Raw genomic sequence first — 25,400 nt, 5'->3', positions numbered from 1 at the left:
GTTCAAACAGGTATCCTATGCAACCAGGTATGTCACATTAACTATGACCAAGAACATTTAGCATTTTCTGAAGGGGTTTATTTTGCATCAATGATGGCCTGACTGTACATTATATGGATTTCAGTTCAAATTATTTTAATGTGGGAGACGGAAGAGACGAAGAGTGCATTTTTTTTCTCTTGCATTAGAGACAAGGCATTTTGTCAAAAATCTACAGTTAAGCAGTCAAAATACAAAGACGTTCAAGGATAAAATGCAGAATCAGTCATTTACTGTAATAAGTAGGCTATATTATTCATAGACAATAAGAATGTCCTCAACATAATGAAAATGAAGTTTGAGTTTTAAAGAAAAATAGATGTTAGTATGGAAACCAGACCTAGACTCGTTGCATTTAATCCACTGTCATTTATTTGGCGAACCCGCCTCGCGCTGACCAACAATTTGGACAAATTTACACTGCGTTTGGCCATGGAGGTGATAAGAGGTTGAGATGAACAGCTGGTACCAGCCTTTGCTGGAGATGCTGATCTGATAGCACTGACGGCTACTCTCCCACCAAGACACCTTGGCCGTCCAATCTCACTTTACCATCAAACACTTATTACAATAAAACCCTAAACACCGGCAGAGGGGGAGGGCTGCATGGGAAAAGAGAAAAAAAAGATGACCCAAAATGCCCTTTTTATCTCTCCATAAGGAGAAAGACAGATCCTTCAATAGGACTAAAATAGTGGGAGAAAAGAAAATACATAATTTATCACCATATTATCGGAATATCCAGGCGGGCTAATAAAGAGAGTGCGGACTGACTATTCCTTGTCTTATCATGCGAAGTGGAGGATGGGGGAGGGATTATCAGGCTGGAACAGACTGCTGGCCTGGAATTCTAATGGTAATAATGGGGTCTCTGATGGTATATCTTCCCCAGCTTATCTAGCCCATTATCTGCCCTTATCGCCTCAGTCATCGGGGCAAATTAATGGAGCTCTTTCAGTGCTCTCGCGTTATCTGCCTCACAGAGGGCACACCAGAGAATGGAATAGGCAAAATATGAAAATCCAGGGTGAATCGCCAGGGTTCAGATAACAGGGCAAAGTGTGTTCAATTGGGAACAAAATGTAAGAAAAAAAGAGAGGAGCGTCTCTACCATAACAACCTCTTTGTCCTTTGCTATGAGCAGGTGGCTGGTAAAGCTGTGCTCCTTACAGGTGCTGCTGCGCTCTCTAGTCTACAGTCATTTCAAGAACTCTCTGCTGTGTGCTAGTGTTTCAAATCACTCCAGAAATATGTGGGACACGTCTGCAGATTGAGATATCACAACAACTGCCTTCTGTATAATGCAGACCTTGAAAAGCAGAAAACAGACATGATGAGAGCTGATATGCCTGGACTGCTAAGCAAACAGTTTCAGCACTATAAAAACTCCAGTGCCGTAAGCCAAGACTGAAAATAAATAACGTAGTTTGGAGAGCTGTCTTTGTGTTATTTCAAGTCTGCTTCAATAAGAATTGAATTTCCACCCAGCTTCAACCAAAGCACTTCTCTGTAGTTCCAAGATGCATAAACAGATATTTGATATTTTTCAATGTTATAGTAATAGGCCTATACAATATTTTCATTCATTATATTAATTTCTCAAACAATAGAAAAATGTAGGAAGTTCTGATTTAAACTTTTTTTTTTTTTCTTAAAAAGTGTATATTTCTCGTTGTATTAAAAGTAATAATAATACACATGGCTTATACTTCACGCACATTGCATGCAGCCATTCAGTAAATCAAGAGTTGTACATGTCTAACTTTCCAAAGATCTCAAAAATGCAATTTTGTCATTTCTATTAACGATATAATATAAAAGAAGAATAACAGTTAAAACAAAACAAGCCATTGATTTTCTGATCCACATCTAACTGCTCCAAACACTAATGCATATAAAATGTGTTTAAAAGAAACGTTTGTTTAACTTCAGCTGAACTAAAACTACTATAAAAACTCAACTGTCATCTGTTTTGGGAAGAAGAAAAAAAAGCATGAGTAAAATCCGCGTTGCAAACTCACGTTTGAATTGCTTTGGGTTGCTCTGTTTCCTCCGGGACATTCCTGCTCCGCGCGCTGGACTCGAGATTAAAAAATGATACCGCGATTCATCCAAACACAGATAAACGCGCTGTCTATAAGACTCTGGTGTGTTTCAGTGTCTGTCTGATTCCAGTCAGGGTTAGTTGGTGTCGTCGTGTAGAGGGTTAAGTTCTGTTGTGATCCGAGCGCACACTGACAGCGCAGATGAGCGCGTGTTGTGCTTTTGTTGCAGGAGGTTTGAGCACAGCGGTGCGCCGTAGAGCTGCAGCAGCAGCAGAACTCACACACTCCACACACTACAGCCAAGTCACATCCACTGCACTGTAGTATTGTAATAGCTTTTTGTTTTTCTCTTTTCTTTCCTCTCGGGATGTTTTGGTATCAAGTCTAATTAAATACAGTGAAAATAAAACTTTTCTGGATTAATGTGAGTTTTGTTTTTGTTTGATTGTGAGAAGTGTTATAGGCTTTGGGTTTGTTTATCATATTAGCTGGAAATCTTCAGAACAACACAATGTAAAAGGTTAGATTAAACATTTAAACTATGTCTCAAAACCGTGGCTGTTGTCAGAATAGCGTAGGCTACTACCATACTATGCATACTAATTCTGCAGTAGTCTATATACGCATGTCTGCAATTTTTGTTAATTTATGGGATGTTATGACTGGATAGCTATATTTGCTAAAATGTGCTGTATGCAACAGAGCCCATGTCCCAAATGGCACTGTTTGAAGTCCTCCTCTGAGTCCACACCTGATGTAATGCCATATAGACCGTTGATCCTACAAGACCGTAAATACACATCAAGTGCACCATTTGAGACAGAGCCAGAACTTACTTTGTGCAACACTATATCTCACAATACAATGCGCTCAATTTTACATTCCCAGTGTGAGAAAGAACTGGAAATAATAACAACCACGATTTTTAGCATGTCTAACTGACTGATTGATCAGAAGAGATAAGACTATTTTGCATAAAATTTGAAGCAACCATTTTTATTTCCGAGATGATGGCAGGATGCCATTTGCTGAATTCAACACCAATGCATACTACTATTTGAAATGTTTCGCTATGCATTCTCTTCCACAAGAAAATGGAAGGCCGTTTATAGTGTTTACTGCATGCGGTATACTGCAAGTATTCCATTCTGAATGTATGCCTAGTGAGCTGCCTACCTAGACAGCATTTATGAACTTAGATGCTCCTGATTTTGGTTTTGAGCTGACTCAAAATGGGCTTATTTTTTTAAATGTCAGTGAATATCACTTATAATATATATAAACCTACACATAAACATATTCTGTTTTGTTCATATTCTAAGTTCCTTGCTCACCCTTGTTAAAAATATGTGCACTTATTAAGTGTAATCAATGTGCACATGCTGTGTACTTCAAAATATATATTATTTCATGACTGTCCACTTTCATAACACACTTTAATACATTTTCATTCAATTACATGTAATTAAGTGTCCAAAAAATGACATTCAGTTGTGTCAAGTGTAGGCTACTATATACATAAACAGACTGAAATTCCTCCAAGTGTGTCGCTAACAGTCAGTTTTGTTTGTAATTTGATGTATTTTCAGGTTATAGATGCTGAGATTTAGCGCAATGGGAATCATGTCTTCAATCTAAGGCTCAACTAAAGGATTTGCAACTCTCTTTTTATGGGAGATATCAATGGAGAATTCCAGTTCCATTGAGACGCGGGAACGAGCGTGATAAGGGCGGGGGCGCGCCAGAGATGGATTAATTATGAGGGAGCATAGAAAGCAGGCTTATCATCACTTAGCACAGGAGACAGGCTCACACGATCACAGAGCACGGATAAGACGGGAACAATGTGATGCTACCTTGCAACCCATCGCCTTACTTTTTTATAATTAAAAACTAACATACAATTATGCCCGTATCTTGCTCAACCGAGAGGGCGATGTAAATAACTGTGCTGTAAGATGATGGCAGGGGGAAAACAGTCTATAAAACACAGAGGACAGAATGACCTCTGTGAAAAAGAAGATACAGAATGGGTGAAAGTGCATGCTGCACTCTTACAGTAAATCACACCCACTTAACCTTTAATTCTTAAAAAACAAAACTTCTTCAGTGGTTCTTCGAATAGGTTCCCGTCAAAAAGCGTTATTCACTCTGTGGGATGTTTTTGAGTTGGTATAGGTTTCTTTGGAAGTTATAAGTTCTTGGTGTTGTATTCTTCAGAAAAGGCTATTTCTGGGTTCTTTAAAGCATAAGGGCTTGGTTTCACAGAAAGGGCTTAGATTCAGGATTAATTAGTTCAATTAGGACATTTCAGTATAGCTTTCATAAACATGCCTTAGAAAAAAAAAACCTTACTGGTGTGCATCTTGAGACAAAACAATGGCACTGACATATTTTAAGGTATGTCAGTGAAAGTTGCTTTCAGTTAAAACAGCTCAAACATGCATTTTCGTCTGGGACTGAAGCCTTGTCTGTGGGAAGATTTTTTAACATGTTCTTTGTGAAACTTAAAACAGTTCTCTTATGGCATCCGGCTATAAACCCCTAATTGGGCTTATTTATTTTTACTGGAACCTTTTATTTTGAAGAGTGTTGGGCGCAATTAGAGGCCACAATGAGTATATCCCATTTTGGTTAGTTCAGAAAAGTTACCACTTGTGAAAAAGAAGTGTGCTTAATTGCACTGAATGTGCACTTGTAGTGTACTTAAAATATTAAAAGTATGTTTAAAAAAATTACTTTTAGATAATAATAATGAAATAAAAGGCCACTTAAGTGTACATGAGTACACTTATATGGTTACGTCCGAAATTGCATACTCTCTTGAGTAGGTACTTATTTTGAATAAGTAATTACTTCATGACTGAAAAAGTACATTCTATAATAGTATGAGTCTGTGTAGTATTAATGTAATCTGGACGTACCACTATGCTTCACTGCCATTTCACAAATCCTCTCCCGTGGCCTCATGGGACAGTAAAGTGTACATTGTATGCACACTTCAGAATCTCGCCGGAAGTAGTAGGTCATACTTTTTGCCTACTCTTTCATGAGTACTGTGAAATCAGAAATACTTATTTAAAGTAGGAAGGTTTGCGATTTCAGATGCAGCCTAAGTTTCTTTACACTCTTAAAGGCCCACTGAAGTGCCATGAAACGCGCATTATTCAATGTGTTGACGTAATTTCCACTGAAACAGGAAGACAGGAAGACATATCCAACAACTCCTCCAATTTGTTTTAGTTTATATAACAGCTCGGCCGGAGCCGTTGAGCTCGGTAAAGCCGCACTTTCCTCCTAATCGTTTCTCCTCCTAATGTCCTCCATATTGCTGTAAAATATAGAATTCTGTGTAGAATTCAAATGGTTCCGATACGTTATGGTCTGCCGCTCTGTGCCATCGTGTCTCTGGACCAGAGAAGACTGTGTGCGCAGCGTGACACTAACGTGAAACCAGACTTCATTCGCCCCAATGGAAAGCACTGTGTGAATCGTTCGCTATCCCCTATGTAGTGCACTATGTGCCATTCACCATGTAGAAAATAGTAAATGTGTGAACAAGTCAACGATTATAGCCGCAGCTGAAATGAACATGTGATTGGACTGAAAATCTAATGAGAAGCGGGAGTGATGTCCTCAAAATCATTTATCCCTAATAGCAGAAATGAGAGATGGTACGTTTTGAATACTTGTGTCATCGTTTTGGAGCACAGTAGCTTATAGATAACAGAGGCTAACATATTATATACTAAAAGCCAAAAAAACTTTGTACTTTAAAAGTACATTATAAATCATTTTATTATGCTTCAAAGAAGTACACTTATTTTGATGTGTTGATTAACACAATGCACATGTAATGTACTTTATTATTGACATTACTATCATTATTGTAATTACAAATGTATTCAAATATATAACATGCACGTTTCAATGTAAATTATATTAAAATATGTTGCAGTTTACCATAAATCCTTGTCATTCAGCAGTACACTTTAATTATATTTCAAAGACAATATAAGTAATTATGAAATTGCATATATATGTCCTAATTGGCTCATAAAAAAGACTCTAAAGTTCTGCTAATTACATTTAATATAAATTATTAAATTTAAGCTATAATATATTTTCATTTGGTAGCAATTAACATTCAAGTGTCCAAAAACATTATATTTCACAATTAATTATTCTTTTAAAGTATATTATTTTCATAATAAGTACTTTTTTTAAAATATGCTAAAGTACTTATTTTTTTCATAAAGGACAACATTCCTGAAATGTCTTGTTCTCAATAAACTACACTAAAACAATACCGTTTTGCTTTATGTTCTAAATTAAGGTTCTAGATGAGGAAATTCATCTAATCTTGACATATATAATGCAAGAGCTGCATATTTCAGTACCATGAAGTACCAGTTCTTCCAGCTCAACTTTTATTTTTTATAAATTTTATAACAAACTTCAAAGCTGAGTCTCAAGTTCAAGCCCCCTATTTTGAACAGCAAGCCAAATTTGTTTATATTCATTATATTCAAGGGCTACATAAGCATATATTAACTTGTGAAACAATAAATGTATACCTCCCAAAAGTGGAAGAGCTTAAACTTAGTTGATCCCTTTAATGCATTAATTAAGAGAACAGTCATAAGGGACAAAGTTAATCACCCAATGGTTTGGTTTTAACATCACATTCTGAATGATTAAAGTGCTCTTAAAGATCTATCTAACAAACAATACTGAGATCTTTCTCAAGAAACTTTACAGGTAGGCCAGGTTCTGGACTTTTGTGGCATGCATCTCCATACATTTTTCCCCATCTCTCTGAGAAGATTGACTTGAGCGCCAACAATTAAGGCATAATTCATCCTGTTACTTTATCTGGCTTGTCTGAAGCCCTCAACTCCTTGCACCTACCTTCCATCACCTTCACATTTCTGAAGACCATTAAAAGGATATCTGATAGAATTATAGTGTGAAATGGGGTAGGGTGAAGCCTGTGTAATGGGTTTTGCATATGTTTTCGCCTCTGGCTTGAGATATATTTGAAGTTCATTTTTAGTTCATTTGATAAAATAAATTGGCAAAACATCATCCCCGCCAACCTTTTACCCACCTGTGTGCTATCCATAAAGAGAGAGAAAAAAATCTAGAAAGGCCAAATCTTGCTAAAATAACTCAACCCCTACAAGAGTGCTTTAACTCCCCCCTAAAAAAACAAAGCAGAAGATTATATTTACAGTAAGGCAAACAAATTTAGTTTGATGTATTAGTCTCTCAACATTGTCTGTGAGGGATATTTTGTAGACAATGTTATCCCTTCCTTCAAATTGGAGGCATATTATGTGAACATATGGGTCTTTGGTGATAAGCTGTGAATGGCAAAAGCTGCTTCCTACTACCTCTGATGTTTACTTCTGTGGTCTTACCACATTTACTCAGTGCAGGGGGTGTATGGAAACTCGAAAGGCTTGATTCAATTAAACAGGAAACAGATGCACCGTCAGAACATGGAGGTTGGGAAACCAACGCGGTGGAAACATGGAGGACGCGACAGAAGACGAGAGGAAGTGGAAGTGCGACCGGGCCTGACGGGTTACATCCACTGAGGTGACGTCAAAGTTATCTTAAAAAACAAATGAAATTGTCATTACACGGTTCGTAGCGACATGGATGTCGACAGGGGCAGTGAATTTTGCTCCTCCCCACAGGACCGACCGGTCCGCTTGTGTTTGCTGGATTAATAACTTAATTTAAAGGCTCCAGGCGAGAGGAAAGTTAACGGTGACAGTGGCCCAGGTTTTGCACACCCTCAACGAGCCATGAAATTACTGCATGCCACCTGAAAACGGCTGCTGATGGAAAGGGAACGAACAAGTCCTTAGGGCCAGAAATTGGGGGCTGTCACACATGTACGTGGACACACACACTCACTCTGTGGTGCTATCGCACATCACTGATGCAAAAGGAATAAAAGGGTTGGTTGTTGCAATCTTGTTTCTGTGTGGCTACTAAAAGCGCAGCATGCTCCAAATCATTTTTAAAGTTAATTATTGGTAAAGAACAATCACAAATGACATGTCTTTAAGTTTTCAGTTGTTTCTCCTACACAACAATGAAATTCAAAGACGATTAAATGAAGATGTTGGTTTCTCAGATTTTTCACCTGACGTAAAGGGCCCTATTTTAACGTTCTGAGCACATGGTCTGAAGAGCATGGCGCAGGTGCACTTTGGGAGTGTCCTAAGTTGCTAGTTTAACAACGTAAAAAAAAAACGGTCAGTGTGCCAGGCACATGGTCAAAAAGGGTTGTCTCTTAATAAGTCATGGGTGTGTTTTGGGCGTAACATGCAATAAACCAATCAGATTCTTCTCCTCCATTCCCTTTAAAAGCCAGTTGTGCTTGCGCCATGGCGGATTGCTATTTACATGGCGGAATTTGCAAGCAGAAAGACTGAATGCTTCTCCAGAGAGGAATCCTTTTGTTTTATATACATAGGGGCTCTTCCCTGTGTGTGAAATAAGCAGAGTGTACGCGCGTTATGCACCCACCTATAGCCACATATGACTAACGTGTCCTAACGCAATAACATAACACAAAAAATACTGCACTTTTGACTTTAGATCAGGTTTTTGTTGGTCAATGGTTCAGTCGTTTTCAGTTACCTCAAAATAGCAATGCACCAACAATGCGCCTGAACACACCTTGTTTTCAGACCAGCACGCCCATGAGTGAACAGATGTGCGCGAGTGCATTTGCTACGTAAAGAACGTGGCACTGGACGTGAAAATGATAACTGCGTCGGGCTGAAACTAGCAATAAACACACGTCACTGCCGTTGCATTGTGCCAGGTGGATGATAGTCCTGAAAGTCTCCAAAACTGTCTCCTCAAAAGGTCCTCAATTATCCACTTCCCTGTCGAGTTTAGCTCCAACCCTAATCAAACACACCAAACAAGCTAATCAAGGTGTTCAGGATTACTAGAAAGTAATAGGCAGGTGAGCTAGATCAAAGTTGCTCTGCAGGACCTTGTGGAACATAATTGAGAACCCCTGTTTTATAGCATATACACTATTGTTCAAAAGTTTGGTTGAAAGTTTTTAAAATAAGTCTCTTATGCTGACAGAGGCTGCATTTATTTGATACAAACTCATTAAAACAGCAGTAAGATATTATTATAATTAAACATAATTGCTTTTCATTTGAGTATGTAATTTATTCCTGTGTTGATTGTCACACGTTCCTTCAGAAATCATTCTAATATGCTGATTTGTTGCTCAAGAAACATTTCGTATTATTATCATCAATGTTGAGTTGTGCAGCTTAATATTTTTGTGGAAACCGTGATACTTTTTTTTTCAGGAGGTATAAAAGTTACCGTTATAAGTATAAAAGTGCATCCATCCATTATAAAAGTAATCCACAAGGCTCTGGGGGGTTAATAAAGGCCTTATGAAGTGAATTGATGGGTTTGTGTAAGGAAAATATCTATATTTAAAACTTTATAAAGTTAAATATCTACGTAACACATGCAGTAACGTATGTAAGCAAGTGTAACGCAGTTCAAAACGTTTACGCTACGTCCAATGTCATTGTTGCGCCAGTTATGCTTTTTTCATAAGTTGAATATGGAAGACGGTCCGCCGGAAGCTAGATATTTTATTTTATAGCATGTTAAATATGAATATTTTTCTTACATAAACCCATTGATTCGCTTCAGAAGTTCTTTATTAACCCCCCATCTCATCTCACATGTCTCCTCTAAAATCTCAGAGGAGAACTCAATCATTTTTCATCAAATTCTCCGATTTATATGAGGCATTGTAGAACATTATATACAGCTATAGTCTATCTTAGACAAAGGTGATATATAGATGATGAGCATAATATCTCTAATAAGTCACATCTGAGCAATATCATTTTCCTTTGTGTTATCCAAATGTTGCATACATATCTATGCATTTCAAATATTCACATTTTAAAAGCAAGCTGTAATTTTAGTAAGACACAATGTACTGTCATAATTTGACTAAAATGCTCAGACTAAATGAGATTTTACTGACTGACCACAGAGGGAGTGAAGCATCAAGCTCATCATTATTGAGACATCACCTAACTATGCGTGAGAAATTAACACCTTCACTAGCTGTTAATGAGAAATAATTAATTGTGTAAATGCTACTCCAAAAAAAGCATTATTAACACTCTCTCTTCGGGTCAAATCCAGAGGGGTTTCTGTGTGCCTGTAAATGAGAGCTTAATTAATTTAGGCCCTGCCTTAAGAATTGATATGAATTGTTAACACTGTATGTGGCCTCATTAATATGTGTCCCTATGGGCTTGGACTGCTAATCATCACACATACTAACAACCTGACGGCGTCTCTGTGTGTGGCTGCCCCTCGCACAGGCACGCTGACATTAGGTAATTAATCATTAAGAGAACAACACCTCTACTTATAACACTCACACAGAGCAAATTCAACCCCTGTCACTCCGACTCTGGTTATGAGATCACTGAAATATATTTTTTACAAGTCATTAAGTAAGGAGTCTAATTAATTATCAATTTTTAACAGTGTTTTTCAGTATTGCATTATTAGTATAATAATCTTTACAATACAAAAATACCTAACAAATCAATTAAGCAAAATGTATATAACAGTATGTAAGAAAAAAGAAATAAAGGCATATTATATTGTGAATACTGTTATTAAACTACATAAATCAACACAATATTAATGCATAATACAAATATTAAGGACATACTTTTTTTTTTTTTATTAAGAAAATGTATGAACAGGTAAACATAGATTGTTCGTCTCTATGGAAGGTGTGCAGTTATAACTGTATTGACCAATCAGCATTCAGGACGGGAACTTTCTGTTTTATAATTAAAGGGGTGGTAAACCACGATTTCACTATTCTAAATTTAGCTAGCGTGTAATGTTGCTGCTTGAGCATAAACAACATCTGCAAAGTTACAACGTTCAAAGTTTAAAGCAAAGGGAGATATTTGCTTTTAAAGAAATCAGTTTCTAAGGACTACAGCAAACGGCCAGTAGGCGACTACACACATTCCTCCAGGGTTGGTGACATCACCAGGCTCAATATTTACATAAACCCCTCCTCCGAGAATATTAAATAGGGGGGGGGGGGGCATTTTGTATTGCTGTTGTTGTGGTATAGTAGGCTGGAGTGGTGTTGCTGCAATGCTGATGAAACGCTGTTATTTTCATCCGGATTGCAGGTCTGGGGTACTTGCTTTGTTCAGCCTTCCTAGGGACGGGGGTGCGTTGCAGTGCATTTAACATACAGCATGTTATATGCACGTGTGTATGAGACAGAGGGGCCCATCATAAATCAAAGCACGAGACAGACAGGGTTGGAGGAGAAGACTGGAAAATGTGACATAATGGACAATATTCGTCCATTGCAATTCATGAGCAGCGGTTCAGCGAGACAAACACTGCCAGTGTGAATCATGCACGACGGGCACGCCTCCCGCTGCACATTTCACAGAGGAAAACATCCACAATCTTCGCGAGTTCAATGCAGGATTTTCACAACGTCAGCTGCGCGAGACAAACACTGCCAGTGTATGGATGCACAATGCGCGCGGGGTTCCCGCTGCACATTTCACGGAGGAAAACTTCCACAATCTTCACGAGTTCAATACAGGATTCGCACAACGGCTTGTCCTGAAAGCTGGATTTACAAACAGAAGCTGTTTACGGGCCACAACCTGTAAGTCTGATTTATTTTTCATCGATGTGTTTTCCTGTAATAGGTTGTACATTGTAGCAAGGAAGTAAACAGATGACAACGCTGTTCTGCAGACCAGTCTGTTAAATGCTCATTCATACTTAACGTTATCCGATGAACACCTAACGTTACAAACACCTAACGTTAAAATCTCAACAGCGAACTTGGCATTAGTGTAAATGATTCTTTGATTAGAGCTTTTATGTATTATTTATCTACAGGCATGCTAAACATGGTTCTGTGTGTGATTTGGCTAACTTACTAGTAAAGCCAGTGCTTAGTGTTCGTTTTGGGTTAATAGTTCTTGCGACAGATATTTGGCTATAATCATTCTAAAAATACAAAAGTGCCATTCAGTAGCGATCACTATAGATCTGCAGTCTTTACTCTTGAAGACTGAACAGGTTCTGCTCGATCATCTTCACTAAAATGTTCTGGGTCTGATTCGGGCTCATATGGTTTTATTGACGCCATTGTTTCTAATACTGACCAAAGCACAGCCTCCAGGTAAGGGGCGTGGCGTTTCCGACAAAAGTGTATTAGGCGGTTAGCGAATCACAACACACTGGGCCAGTTGACCAATCTGAGCCCATTGTGTATTTTTGAGGGACTGGCTTCATACAACCCGGAAACCATCAGACCGTTTTACAAGGAGGGACAGAGCAGTGTAGAATAAAGGTCAAATATATGAAAAATAATGATTTTTTTTAAAAAACGAAGCATGAACACATGTTACAGTGCACCCCACAAACACAATCAAGCCTTCAAAAGAATGTGTTTTACCACCCCTTTAAAATTGAATGTAAAAATGTAACTAAAAATGTCTTGTCTTAAGTGATTCAAAGTTGGATCTGTATTCCATCCACAATATCATCAGTGCTGTCCCTTACCAATACAGTTCTATGTTTTTAGTTGAAGAGATAGCATATAGCAATAGATTATGAAAATAAGATTGAAGAATTGAAGTTGACCTGTAGTAGGTTATGATGAATATTGAAGATGTTGGAAATGCATATCTGATTCATAACAGCTACATTATTTATAATAATTAATACATTAAATAATAGAATTAAATATGTGTCAAACTTAAGAAAGTAAAGTCCATTTTAATTTGATGTTATATTTAGGTAGGGAAAAAAACTGATCAATGTTCAGCAGAGGACACCTTAAAATTTTAAATCTAAAACACTTACACATTTCAATAAAACTGGCTTCCCAGCAGGCTTAGACTATAAAGACTACCTGATCTCACTCCATTGGCTCCCAGTTGGTCCAGAATCAATTTGAAGGTTTTGATACTGGTTGACACAATGCCTTGTATTTTCTTCACAATGAGACAAAAAGTTACTCTCCAAAAGCTCCACCTTGTATGATCCTCTCCAGTGGAATGAGCTTCCAACCTCCACGCGAACTGCTGAGAACATCACATCTTTCAAGAAGCAGCTCAGGACACCTCTTTCACAAGCACTTAACCACCATACACCCTTAAACCAACACTTTTTTTTTTTTTCAAATGGTTATATATTTTTTTTTATTTTAATAATTTGTTACTCATTGTAATGGATAACAATATGTTACAGGCCATAACAATATAATATTTTCTGTAAAAAGTGTCTTATATATCGGAAAATCATGATTTCTTGTTGTCCGAATTAGTCAGTGTATTTTGCCATCATGTATCTGTCGCCGATGTAGGTTGCAGCAGGGATGAGGCAGAATCGGAACTTCCGCAAAAGACGGGTTTATTAGACACAGGAACAAAACAGCAACCAAACACCATAAGCAATATAACAACGGACCAGGAGTGCAGGGAAGTGAGTCCAAGATAAAGGGAGTGCAAACGACGAAGACCAGGTGCAGGGAATCCAGGGAGAGCAGGAGAGATAATGACGGAGTGAGTTCAGGTGTGGGACCATAGACCGTGAAAAATATGGACGACGCGACTTCATTGACTTCCGCTGACCAGAGTTGAAGCTTTCGTAGGGCCGCACACGGGGCTGACATCTTGGGACCGAGTCTGCGCAGTAGCGATCTCGGGACTGGAGTTGCGCAGTAGAGAGCAGGAAGTAGAGGCGCGATTATCAAAAGCCCGCCCACACTCTCACAGATGCAGAAAAATTCATTATGTTGGTGTGAACTAAACAGTTATAGAAATGTAGAAATTAAACCCAAAAATCCAGAAAAAGTCTGTTAGTGCCTTAGTGATAACTTCACTCAGAGAAGCCGTCAATCTCAGCTGGCAATCATGACGTCACACCCCCCCGTTTTTACAGTATCAACTAAAACTAAATGTATTTAAAAACGAACACTTGAAATGAAATCATCGTCAAGTCAAGTCAACTTTATTTATATAGCGCTTTTAACAATGTAGATTGTTTCAAAGCAGCTTTACAGAGTTAAACAGGAAAATAATTCAGCACAATTTTATTCAGCTGTATAGCCATTCATCAGTTCATTTCAATTATCATACAGTGACAATGTGGGCTTTAGATCAATAATTAGATCAGTAATTTAGTTTATATGGTTAATTTAGTTTATTAATTATAGATTTATTTCAATGTTTAGTTGAAAAATTTAGTGTCCCCAACTATTTTTTATCGTGATAAAAACTACCTAAAATGACAGAAACCATCTTTAGGAAACAATTATTTGAAGTGTAATTTAATTGTTTAGTGTGTCTCACGTCCATTCTAATACATGGAGAGGTGGGGTTTAGGAGCTATACTGGGACCAATCACCGGGGGCGATCGAGGCGTGGAGGATTCAGTTTCTGAGAGGAGGGCTGCAGGCTTGTGTGGGACAGGGAGGATCATGGATCAAATTGAGTCCAAGACAGGCGTGGATTGTAACATTACCTCCCGGTAGGTGCGTCCTCGCGCCTTAGATATAAATAACAGGGGAGGGGGGGTGGGCGCCCTGGAGACAGGTTCACGCCAAAAATCAATGAGCCAGTGGTCCATGTCGTTCAGTGGCTCAGATGCAGTGGTGGCCATCTTCTTTGGCGGTTTGGGCTTTGGGATAGACAGGACAACTTGGGAAGACCCATTGGAGGGATATGTGGAGGAAACTGACTGTGGATGAACTGACCAGGCCGCGTGCTTTTCTGAGGGGACTGGACGAGGAAGACACATTTTCTTTTGAACCTCTTCAATTTCGAAATCAGAACCATTTAAAGAATCAGATTAATAGACTAGACTAGGGAAAAGAAACAGGCAGGTTCACTATAACGAATTGTGTCCTCATCCAGACCCATCAGAAAACACGCGTTAAGTGGAGCATCTGGCCAGTTCACCAAACAAGACAGCTCAGAAAATTCCTCCACGTACCTCTCCAGTGGGCAACCGTCCTGTCAAAGCCCCCACAGACGATCCACCGCTGACACATCTCCCTTTGGGAGCACGGGAGAGATTGGGACCAGGAAAATTCCCATCCTTGTAGAAGTCCGATGTAGGTTGCAGCAGGGATGAGGCAGAATCGGAGCTTCCACAAGAGACAGGTTTATTAGACACAGGAACAAAACAGCAACCAAACACCATAAGCAATATAACAAACATATAACAACGGACCAGGAGTGCAGGGAAGTGACTCCAATATAAAGGGAGTGCAAACGACGAAGACCAGGTGCAGGGAATCCGGGGAGAGCGGGAGAGATAATAACGGAGTGAGTTCAGGTGTGAGACAGGGAGGATCATGGGAAATTGAGTCCAAGACAGGCGTGGATTGTAACTGTATCATTGTGTAATCAATATTCATATTTTACTTTTCTTTTAGTAATATTTCATTTATTTTATTTATAAAAGCACTAAATAGTAATTTTCATAATTCTACAACATTAAATTGTTTACAAATAAGATTTATCTTATAAAAATGTGTTTCCATAAGTCTTTTGTCAATTCTGTTACCTTTCCATACTTTGTCTTTGAATTGTTGGAACTGTGTAAGATACAGGAAATAATGTCACTTTCCCTCACTGTTAAGATCTGAAGCACTGAAATGTATGTGTGCTCTCTCTTACACCAATAATTATTTTGTAAAACGTCAAAATTGTTATGAAACGCACAATGATGCTTCAAGTCATTCATGACAATAGGTCTTCAGGACTTCATTCTGTCACTGACATTTTCAGCTTAGATTCAATAATTCTGCTCACTGAAGATGTAGGAAATGCACAACTAATTAATGAATTAATAAATAACAGCGCCATTATTTAGGTCAGGGGTGTAAAACTCACGGTATGTTTACACAGCAATGTTTTCAACTGAAAACTTTCCATGCGTTTTTTACTCAAAAACAGGTAACAGGGCCTGAAAAAGTGCAAGGTTTTGAAAACTATGCCTTTACCGTCTCCATGTAAACAACAAAAACGTGAATTTGAGAAAACGTTGCATATGTAACCTGTTCACGCATGCGTATATTGGGCCCTATTTTAACGATCTGAAACGCAAGTGTCAAAGCACGAAGCGCAAGTAACTTTGTGGGCGGGTCTCGGCGCTGTTGCTATTTTCCCGGCGGGATAAATGGCTCTTGCGCCCGGCGCAAATCTAAAATGGGTTGGTCTGAAGTAGCTTCATTATTCATAGGTGTGGTTTGGGCGTAACGTGAATAAACCAATCAGAGCGTCATCCAACATTCCCTGTAAAAGCAGGTGCGCAAGTTCCATTATGGATTGCTATTATTATGGCGTATTTACCAGGCGCACGCCAGGAGCGGTTCACAGCCGAGGAGACTGATGTTCTTGTAAGAGCAGTGAAAGACAGAGAAGTTGTGTTGTATGGGGATGGGAGAAACCCACCCAAAATAGCGTCGGTTAAACAGGCGTGGGAGGAAATAGCCACAATTGTTTCATCAGCTGGCATCCCCAGGACGTCGCACCAGTGCCGCAAGCGCTACAATGACATCAGAAGACGGGGAAAGTCCAAGCTTGCCAGCATCAATCGGGCACGCCGTGTAACGGGAGGTGGATCTGCCTCTACTCAGGACCTGACGCCAGCAGAGGACATCGCTGCGTCCACCCTCACCGATTTTTTTTCCTGGTTCTTGACGGACAAACCAATTTGTTAGATGTCCTTATATACATATATGTCTTGCCAGAAGTTGCCACTATTGGGCAAACAGGTCTCCTTAATTATTAGACTACAATTAGCCTGAATAATTTGTAAGCTAGCTTTATGCCTATTTTTTTCACATCTTCGTGGCACACCACAATGATTTCCGTCATCTCATGTGTTAATATTTTTTAGTGTAACAATTTATGATTTGCAAAAATAACTGTTGCATCTGTGTAGATTACATGAGCAAAGTGCACGCTATACATTATGGTCAAGCATGCGCCCTTAAAATAGCATAATGAACAACGCGCAACGCGCCACTGACTTTAGACTAGGTTTTTTCTGGTCAGTGGCGCAATTGTTTAATGGAACAGCAAAATAGCACCAGGGATTGTTTGCGCCGGAACACGCCTCCTTTTTTGCGCTGAACCGCCCAGGTAGCGCAAGTTCATTCACTAGTTTAGCGACGTGCTTCTGTGGAGGGAAAAGCGCGCTTTGCGCGGGTGCAAAATAGGAATGACACATGCGTCGGTGTACAAAGTCAATTGCGCTGGGTGCAAGATAGGGCCCAAAATGTGTTCATGGGATGTTTCTTGACAAAGTGACATTGCCAACTGGCCAGGGTTGGAACTAAACTCTGTAGGGCGTTGGCCCTGATTTAGATGAATTAATTAATCAAATTAAATTAAATATGTGTACAACATGAGGAAAGGAATTAAGAAAATAAATAGAGTCCATTTTAATTTCATGTTGTTTTTAAGAAGGACATTTTTTTTTAGCAGAGGACACCTTAAAAAATCAAGCACTAACCCATTTAAATAAAACAGTTTCCCCAGTGGGCTTAGATTATAAAGTCGTTCAACAAAAATAAAGTACATTGATGCTTTCAGTCTCTCAAGACAACAGCTCTTACATTGTTTCTTGACTTCCTCTATTCCATCATTGACATTTTCAGCTTAGATGAACTTTGGCCCATTATCATTTGCAGTGAGACAGGTGCAGGCTTAATGAATGCTCCCGGTGTTTAATTAGCTCCCTGTGGGACAGAAGACAGGATTATCAAATGAACAACTCCATAATTACTATCCATCACATGCTCACTTCCTCTCTCGGAGAACATCCTCTCCTAGCACTGTCACGGCTGTAGCATCTCGTGCATCAGAGCGGCGATGGGGGCAAAGAGAGTCATCACATGGGGTGAGGGGAGTTCAGAGGCCTGGACAGAAATGCCCTGCTTCCTCATATAATGCCCAGCACCTGATCATTAGAGGTTTAATAATGGCATGCCACCATTATGGTTCAAATATGCAGAAGCCGACGTGTCAATTAGCTGCTGAGAGCTTTGAACTGAAGGCAGAGCATCAGTGTAGTGCTGGTAATTAACTTAAACAGTAATTAGGCTTCTGTCAGAGATTGTCGTGTCAAAACAAAAGATAAAGACAGCTGTTAGTGTGCAAGGAGACAATAGCTCTCAGAGTGTCATCTCTATATACGAGGATCTCTTATAGAGTTATGAAACATCCATCATTGTGCTGCTTCATGGTCTGTAACGTACAATGAATGTCTTTATTTCCCATTTGTTTTTACTAAAGTTTTAACTCTGACCATCATTCTTATTCAATTGGCCTCAAAGAGTAGCCTTTTAGACACCAATTGTTCAATGGACATTGCATTAAACAACACAAACTTAACTCAAGAGCCATTTATTTTAAAGAAAGAAAGATTGCACAAAATAGATAATCTGTTAAAGGTGCAGTGTGTGAATTTTAGCGGCATCTAGCTTCAGTTTCAGAGCACATAGAGAAGCTAAGGGGGGCGACACAGGACAAAAATGTCGTCGTCGGAGACAGCAGAGAGTGACTAGCGCTCTGTAGAGTAGAGGAGTTTGTCCGTTTAGGGCTAATGTAGAAATATAACGCAGCAAAATAACCATTTCACTCTGGGATTTCAAGGGGACTCTTGAAATATGTAGATAGAAATGGCTCATTCTAAGGTACATAACTAATAAAAAGTAAAAACATAACGGTACATTATGTAAGGTCTTTATACGCCACTGAAAACATAGTTATGTGTATTATACTGCATTTCTTTCAGTGGATCCTCATAAATACTACACACTGAACCTTTAAAAAAATGAAAACATAAACTATGGTGGCATATTGTGGTTGTCAGATGTTAGTGGAAGACGTTAATGTGATGAACTACGCCTGTGGTTGTGAAAAAAGAGTACAGTTTATCAAAAAAGAGCACAAATGATACAAATAATATATAGCCTACTTTAAAAGAATATACTTTAAAGTGTGATATGAATGTAATGTTTTCAGACACTTAAATGCATGTTATTTACAATTAAATGAAAACATATAATAATTTTGTCTTGAGGTGTACTGTTGAATGTACTGACAAGAATCTATGGTACACTTTAATGTAATTTCTATTGAAACTTGTATGTCATTCATTTAAATATATTTAAGTATGCATTTGTATTTATTAAGCTACAATTTTGTACATGTAAAATATATTAACTTGATAGTATATTAATAAAATGTAATATCAAATAACACACTACAGTTACATAAGCTTTAGTAGTAAACACATTTAAAATAAGTGTGCTTTATTAAAACATAATTTAAAATGCACTTTAAAGTAAAACTTTTGATTTGACATTGTTAAAAAGTGCACTTTTTAAAAGTCGTAAGAAGCTAAGAAACATAGTCATGAAAGTGTAGTGTATCTATGCGTTAAGAATTATTCATATTTAATATCTCTTTTTAATATAGGTTACTTTTAAGATCTGTACGCTACAAGTGCATATTCTAAGTGCACTTCTATTTTACAAGGGTCTGCTAAGACCCCTCTCTGAAGTGGAGGAGAAATTACTTCACATTGACTAAAACTCATTGCAATAAATGCTGAGAAAAGTGATAAAGTTGGTTCAGAGAAAAGCTTTAGCAGAATTTGTCCCAGTGCCACCCACTTTAGTATTTTGTGTCTAATGCAATAAAATTAATGCAATTTTAAGTCTGGCTCTACTATAGTCATTCATCATTTAAAACAAACTTATTTTCCTGAGATGTGCTTGAAAAGTATGCTTGTATCTTTCTTAAGTATAAATATGAATTCCACTTGATATTTTGCTATACATTATATCCAATGCAATTCAGTTCATTAATCAAAATGGTAACACAAAAATTGTATTTGTTCACAATAGATAACTACATTATGTAACATGAACTAACAATGATCCAATATAGCATTTTATTAGTAAATGTTAATTTCAACATTCTCAAATACATTTTTAAAATCAAAAGATGTATTTAATAACATAAATTAATGCACTGTGAACTAACATGCACAATTATATTTTACTAATTAACATTAACATGAATTATTGTTCATTGTTACACTCTAAAAAATGCTGAGTTAAAAAAGAATTTATAGGAAAGGCATACGTAACTGAAACATTTTGATGGTAACACTTTACCATAAGTTCTCATTTGTTAACATTATTAGATGCATTAGCTAACACAAACTACACTGTAAAAAATGCCGGGTTAAAAACTACCCAAGTTGGGTTGAAAATGGACAAACCCAGCAATTGGGTTGTTTTAACCCAGTGAATGGGTTGTTTTAACCCAGCGATTAGGTTAAATGTTTGCTTTAACAACCCAATCGCTGGCTTAAAACAACCCAATCGCTGGGTCAAAACAAGCCAGTTGCTGGGTTTGTCCATTTTCAACCCATGTTGAAACCCGGTAGTTTTTAACCCTGCATTTTTTACAGTGTAGTTTGTGTTAGCTAATGCATCTAATAATGTATTTATTGTGCAAAAATGTTTAATGTGATTACCTAGATAAAGTGAGTATCAGATTGTTCATGTGATTGCAACATTGCCACACATGAGAAAACTTGCTCCATTTAAAATAAATCAGCTAATATGACTGGTGTCTGAATCATATGTGGGTTGTGGGTGATTTTAAACTTATTTTTTTACAGTATAGGGTAAGATGGAATATGCAAACCCTTGGTACATCAATTCATCCATCCAATAGTCAACCCTATGTACAATTGCTGGCATATTGGAGACTATTTTGGATGGAACACACTGGATGGAATTTTCAGTCAGAGGGTTTCAGAACAGTGTACAATTAACGCTAAACTGTAACATATTTAAAGCTGAATTGAACATGCATCATCCAATAGAAATAATTGGAAACATTTGATAATTTACAATAGTGCAAGACTGAAAATCATGAAAGGGGCATACAAATGATAGCAATTATAAGTACTACACTCAAAAAAATTATTTATTATTATTTATTATTAATTATTTTTTATTTAAGCAATTCATCTTGATTTAACACCATTATATTAGGTTTCTGTTTAAAATGTAATTGATTAATGTTAAACTGACTTAAAACCGTTACTCTTTGACATAACTTGATGTTTTAATTTTGAAATAACATGTTTCAATCAAGTAACCAAAAGAATTAAGACTTTCACTTCCCATCATGCTTTGCAAAGGGGCTGAATGTGGAGAGTAAATGTTTAAATAAAGTGCAATTTGATGCATTTTTTACAAGATGAGAAAATTGAGACTTTTTAATGCTTAATGTTTTGTTATGTTGGTATTTAAAAGTATGTGTTATGTTAGTGTTTTTGGAGGTTACCATTGTGGTGAAGTGTAGAGCATGTGCTTGGGGTGAGGACCTACACCATCAAAAATATTCAGGTCTCCAAATAAAAATTTTCTAGTGAGCGATCACATCTCAATTTTTCAGTTGGTCAAATTTAATTTCTGTGAATTGATGCAATTTAATTCAATTAAAATTCAAGAAAATCAATTTGGCCAACTGAAAATGTTAAATGTGATTGCTCACTAGAAAATTTTCAATCGGAGACCTGATTTTTTTTACAGTGTACTAATAACTATTAAAGTTGTTTTAATAATACAAAGCTACTCTGGGCATGCCATGGATGTAACAAAACCATCTTCAGGCTAGTCAATAAAATTTTGTAAAAGGTTTTGTAAATGCACTCAAAAGCTGTTCTTTGAATTAATGTAATTAAATCATGGAAAGGATTTCCATGTGATTAAATGGCTTTCTTTCAGCAGTAATTACTTTTCTTAGGCTAACTTAAATATATGAGTTGGTCCAAAACATTGCAAATTAGTTGGGTTGACACTATTAAATTAAGCTGTGCCTAACCATAGTAAATAAGTTGTATCAACCTTAATACATTAAGTTGACCCAACGTAAATACATCAAATAGGAATAACAGAATTGCATAATGCTGAAATAAAGCAAGTTAATCATGTGGAAATACTTTCCATGATTTTTTTATGTTCATTCAAAGAGTTATTTTTTTGAGTGTACATCTAAAATAAAAAATAAAAAAATGCAATGACAGCAATGCAATGAGAAAATGCATTTTTAAGAAGGCACAAGCAACATTGAATTGAACATTAAATGTGTCCCCTTAATTTTAACATACACAGCTCCTCATCTTAGTTTATTCATTGGTTTTGTAATTAAAAGGCCTCAAGGCATTAGAAACCGCGTGGCTCGATGTGATTTTGCCTTTTTTCAGTACGGCTGTGTCTTGTAGGAGATAAACGCTGAAAGGGAAAATATGGGAGTAGCTAATCTTCAAATCCGTGGCATGCGGCGAGGTGACTGTGATAGAGGGAAGGGTTGCCGTCGATCGGTGCGCTGATGAAATAGAGGGGAAGCAGATGGGGGAATCTCACAGTGTGAGGTGAAGAGAGGCCGTTCTTTCAAATCAGCAGCAAAGAGAAAGATGAGGAGACATAGAAAAAAAAATTCAAACACTTCATCAGCAGCAGCCCACAACCCAACCCAATCTCTCTGCAGCTCATGGACAGCATCTGTGACATGATGTTTTACAAAACAAAACAATTTACAGTAGTGCACTTACTATGGAAGTCTGATGGCACAGGATCGGAATAAATGTTAAAATACAAACTCCTTTTTAAAGGCTGATCTGTAAGGCTTGAATATTACACGTGTTAACATGAAAGCAGAACAGTAATAAAACAGAGCATATATGAACAGTATTCCCACCTCAAAAGGACAATTGAACTTTACAACTTAAACGACACATATGGAAGACACAAATATTCCACTTTGCTACTTTGCAATCTTCAGGAATGTCTTCTCTCATAGATGTCTATTACAGTAAGTGCATTAATAAGTGCATTTTTTTTTTCAAACAGACGGTCAAGTTTAAAATAATTTTCTTAGGTATCAACAGCATAATAGAGATGCTGTCTATATACACTTTATTGGCAAAAGTTTTGGGACGCCTGCCTTTACATGCACCTGCACTTTAATGACATCCCATTCTTAATCTGTAGTGTTTAATATGGAGTTGGCCCACCCTTTGCAGCTATAACAGCTTCAACTCTTCTGGGAAGGCTTTCCACAAGGTTTAGGAGTGTGTTTATGGGAATTTTTGACCATTCTTCTAGAAGCGCATTTGTGAGGTCAGGCACTGATGTTGGACGAGAAGGCCTGGCTCGCAGTCTCCGCTCTAATTCATCCCGAAGGTGTTCTATCAGGTTGAGGTCAGGACTGTGCAGGCCGGTCAAGTTCCTCCACACCAAACTTGCTCATCCTTGTCTTTATGGACCTTGCTTTGTGCACTGGTGCGCAGTCATGTTGGAACAGGAAGGGGCCATCCCCAAACTATTCCCACAAAGTTGGGAGCAAGAAATTGTCCAAAATGTCTTGGTATGCTGAAGCATTAAGAGTTCCTTTCACTGGAACAAATACCGCTTTTCCACCAAGGCAGTGCTGGTACTGGTTCGGAGCCAGAGCCTAGTTTCAAATCGGTTCTTTGTCTTGCCACACCCAAAGCACCAGCTCCGAACCAGGAGAAGTGGTTCTTAAGTAGCACCAAAACATTGCTGGTCTAGAAGTAAGAACTGCTTGCGTCAGGGGCTGGGGGCGGGGTTACCGTGACCAACAAGACGAACACAAATCGGTGCTGTGCAGACCGATCGCCGTATGACATCAAAGTACAGCGAGAGCATACGACTCCTTATGCTTTTGAATCACTCGTGCTATATTTTGATATCATACGCTGATCGGTCTGCACAGCGCCGATGCATCTCGAACAAGACTGGTGTGTTTGTGTTTCCCGCTGCCTCGCTAGCGTTTCTGAGAAAGATGAGATGTATACAGTGACGCAAGATCTGGCTCTGTGCTGGCTCTCTAGCATGTGGAAAGGGAAACCGGTTCTTAGAAGGCTTGTCAGTCGAACCAACTCTGAACTGGCACTAGCACTGGCTCTGAACTAGCACCCGGTTCATTCTGGTGGAAAAGGGGTATAAGGGGCCAAGCCCAACCCCTGAAAAATTACCCCACACCATAATTCCCCCTCCACCAAACTTTACACAATGCAGTCAGGCAAGTAGGCTACTGTTCTCCAGGCAACTGCCAAACCCAGACTCATCTATCGGATTGCCAGACAGAGAAACGTGATGTCACTCTAGTGTCCAGTGCGTGCTTTACACCACTGCATCCGACGCTTTGCATTGCACTTGGGGATGTAAGGCTTGGATGCAGCTGCTTGTCCATGGAAACCCATTCCATGAAGCTCTCTGCACACTGTTCTTGAAGGCCACATGAAGATTGGAGTTCTGTAACTATTTGTAATGTCACAGTCACGTTCAGTTTGTTTTCATTCATCACATGTGTTTCTTTGTTTTACTTTCCCGCCACTCATCAATTACCATGGACACTACCCCTTATCATCACAGTTGTCGGTTTTTTGTGTAATCATCAATGTGAATTTAAGTTCCTGCCTGTGTTCTGTTTAGTTGTCCGGTATTGTTCGTATCTTGTGTTTTTTAACATCAACAATAGCAGCATAACGGAATGTTTTTGTACAGCTAAAATAACTGGAAGCGGATGACACCGGATGCCTCACACATGACCACGCCTGCTTTTATATTAAAAATAAGGTGTAAAAAGCACAGCTTACAAAGAAGTACCTTTCAAACCAATGAGTTTTCTGTTGGTCAATGCAGCAAACCCACATGATCAAATTGAACCAGTTGCAAAATTGTCCTCTTGCAAAATTCCCAATCGTGTCGATTTCTATTAAAATGCCTAGATTTTGCCCGTGAAGATTCTATTAATGTGTCCGCACCTTAGGTCTAAATTACTAACACACTTCAACGAGCCTCGCAATTTAAGGGATCATTCATGTACGTAACACAAACATTGAGAACAGGTTATACACCAAAGTTTAATACTTTCAACATAAGCGTTGGGGCTTTGTTCATAAAGTATGTGACCAATACTAATGGTGATGCTTGGGGGGAACTCTTTAACATGCAAACTCCTTGATGCTGATGAAGTCTTGGCTAAAGAATGACATCAGACTAAGCAAAGGTTCATTAATATCAGGCGTGCGATGCGTTTCCTCCTTATCAAGTTAAGCCCGGCAAGAGGACTGATAAGAGACTAATGCAAATTC

At 38.2% G+C, this 25,400-nt stretch overlaps 1 protein-coding gene across 1 annotated transcript in view; it reads right to left on the bottom strand.

Moving 5' to 3' along the window:
• The window catches only part of zfpm2b (zinc finger protein, FOG family member 2b), a 58,769-nt gene extending 56,488 nt beyond the window's left edge, over window positions 1-2,281 (bottom strand). The window contains exon 1 of the mRNA XM_079829521.1: window positions 2,061-2,281. Coding sequence (XP_079685647.1) covers window positions 2,061-2,100 — 40 coding nt within the window. The 5' untranslated portion in view covers window positions 2,101-2,281. The remainder of the gene's footprint in view (window positions 1-2,060) is intronic.
• Between the last annotated feature and the right edge of the window lie 23,119 nt (window positions 2,282-25,400).

Source organism: Gobio gobio, assembly GCF_949357685.1.
Source record: "Gobio gobio genome assembly, chromosome: 11".
NCBI classification, from domain to species: domain Eukaryota; kingdom Metazoa; phylum Chordata; class Actinopteri; order Cypriniformes; family Gobionidae; genus Gobio; species Gobio gobio.
Note: the sequence above shows the minus strand (reverse complement) of the source record. Positions and strands in the feature narration are given on the sequence as shown.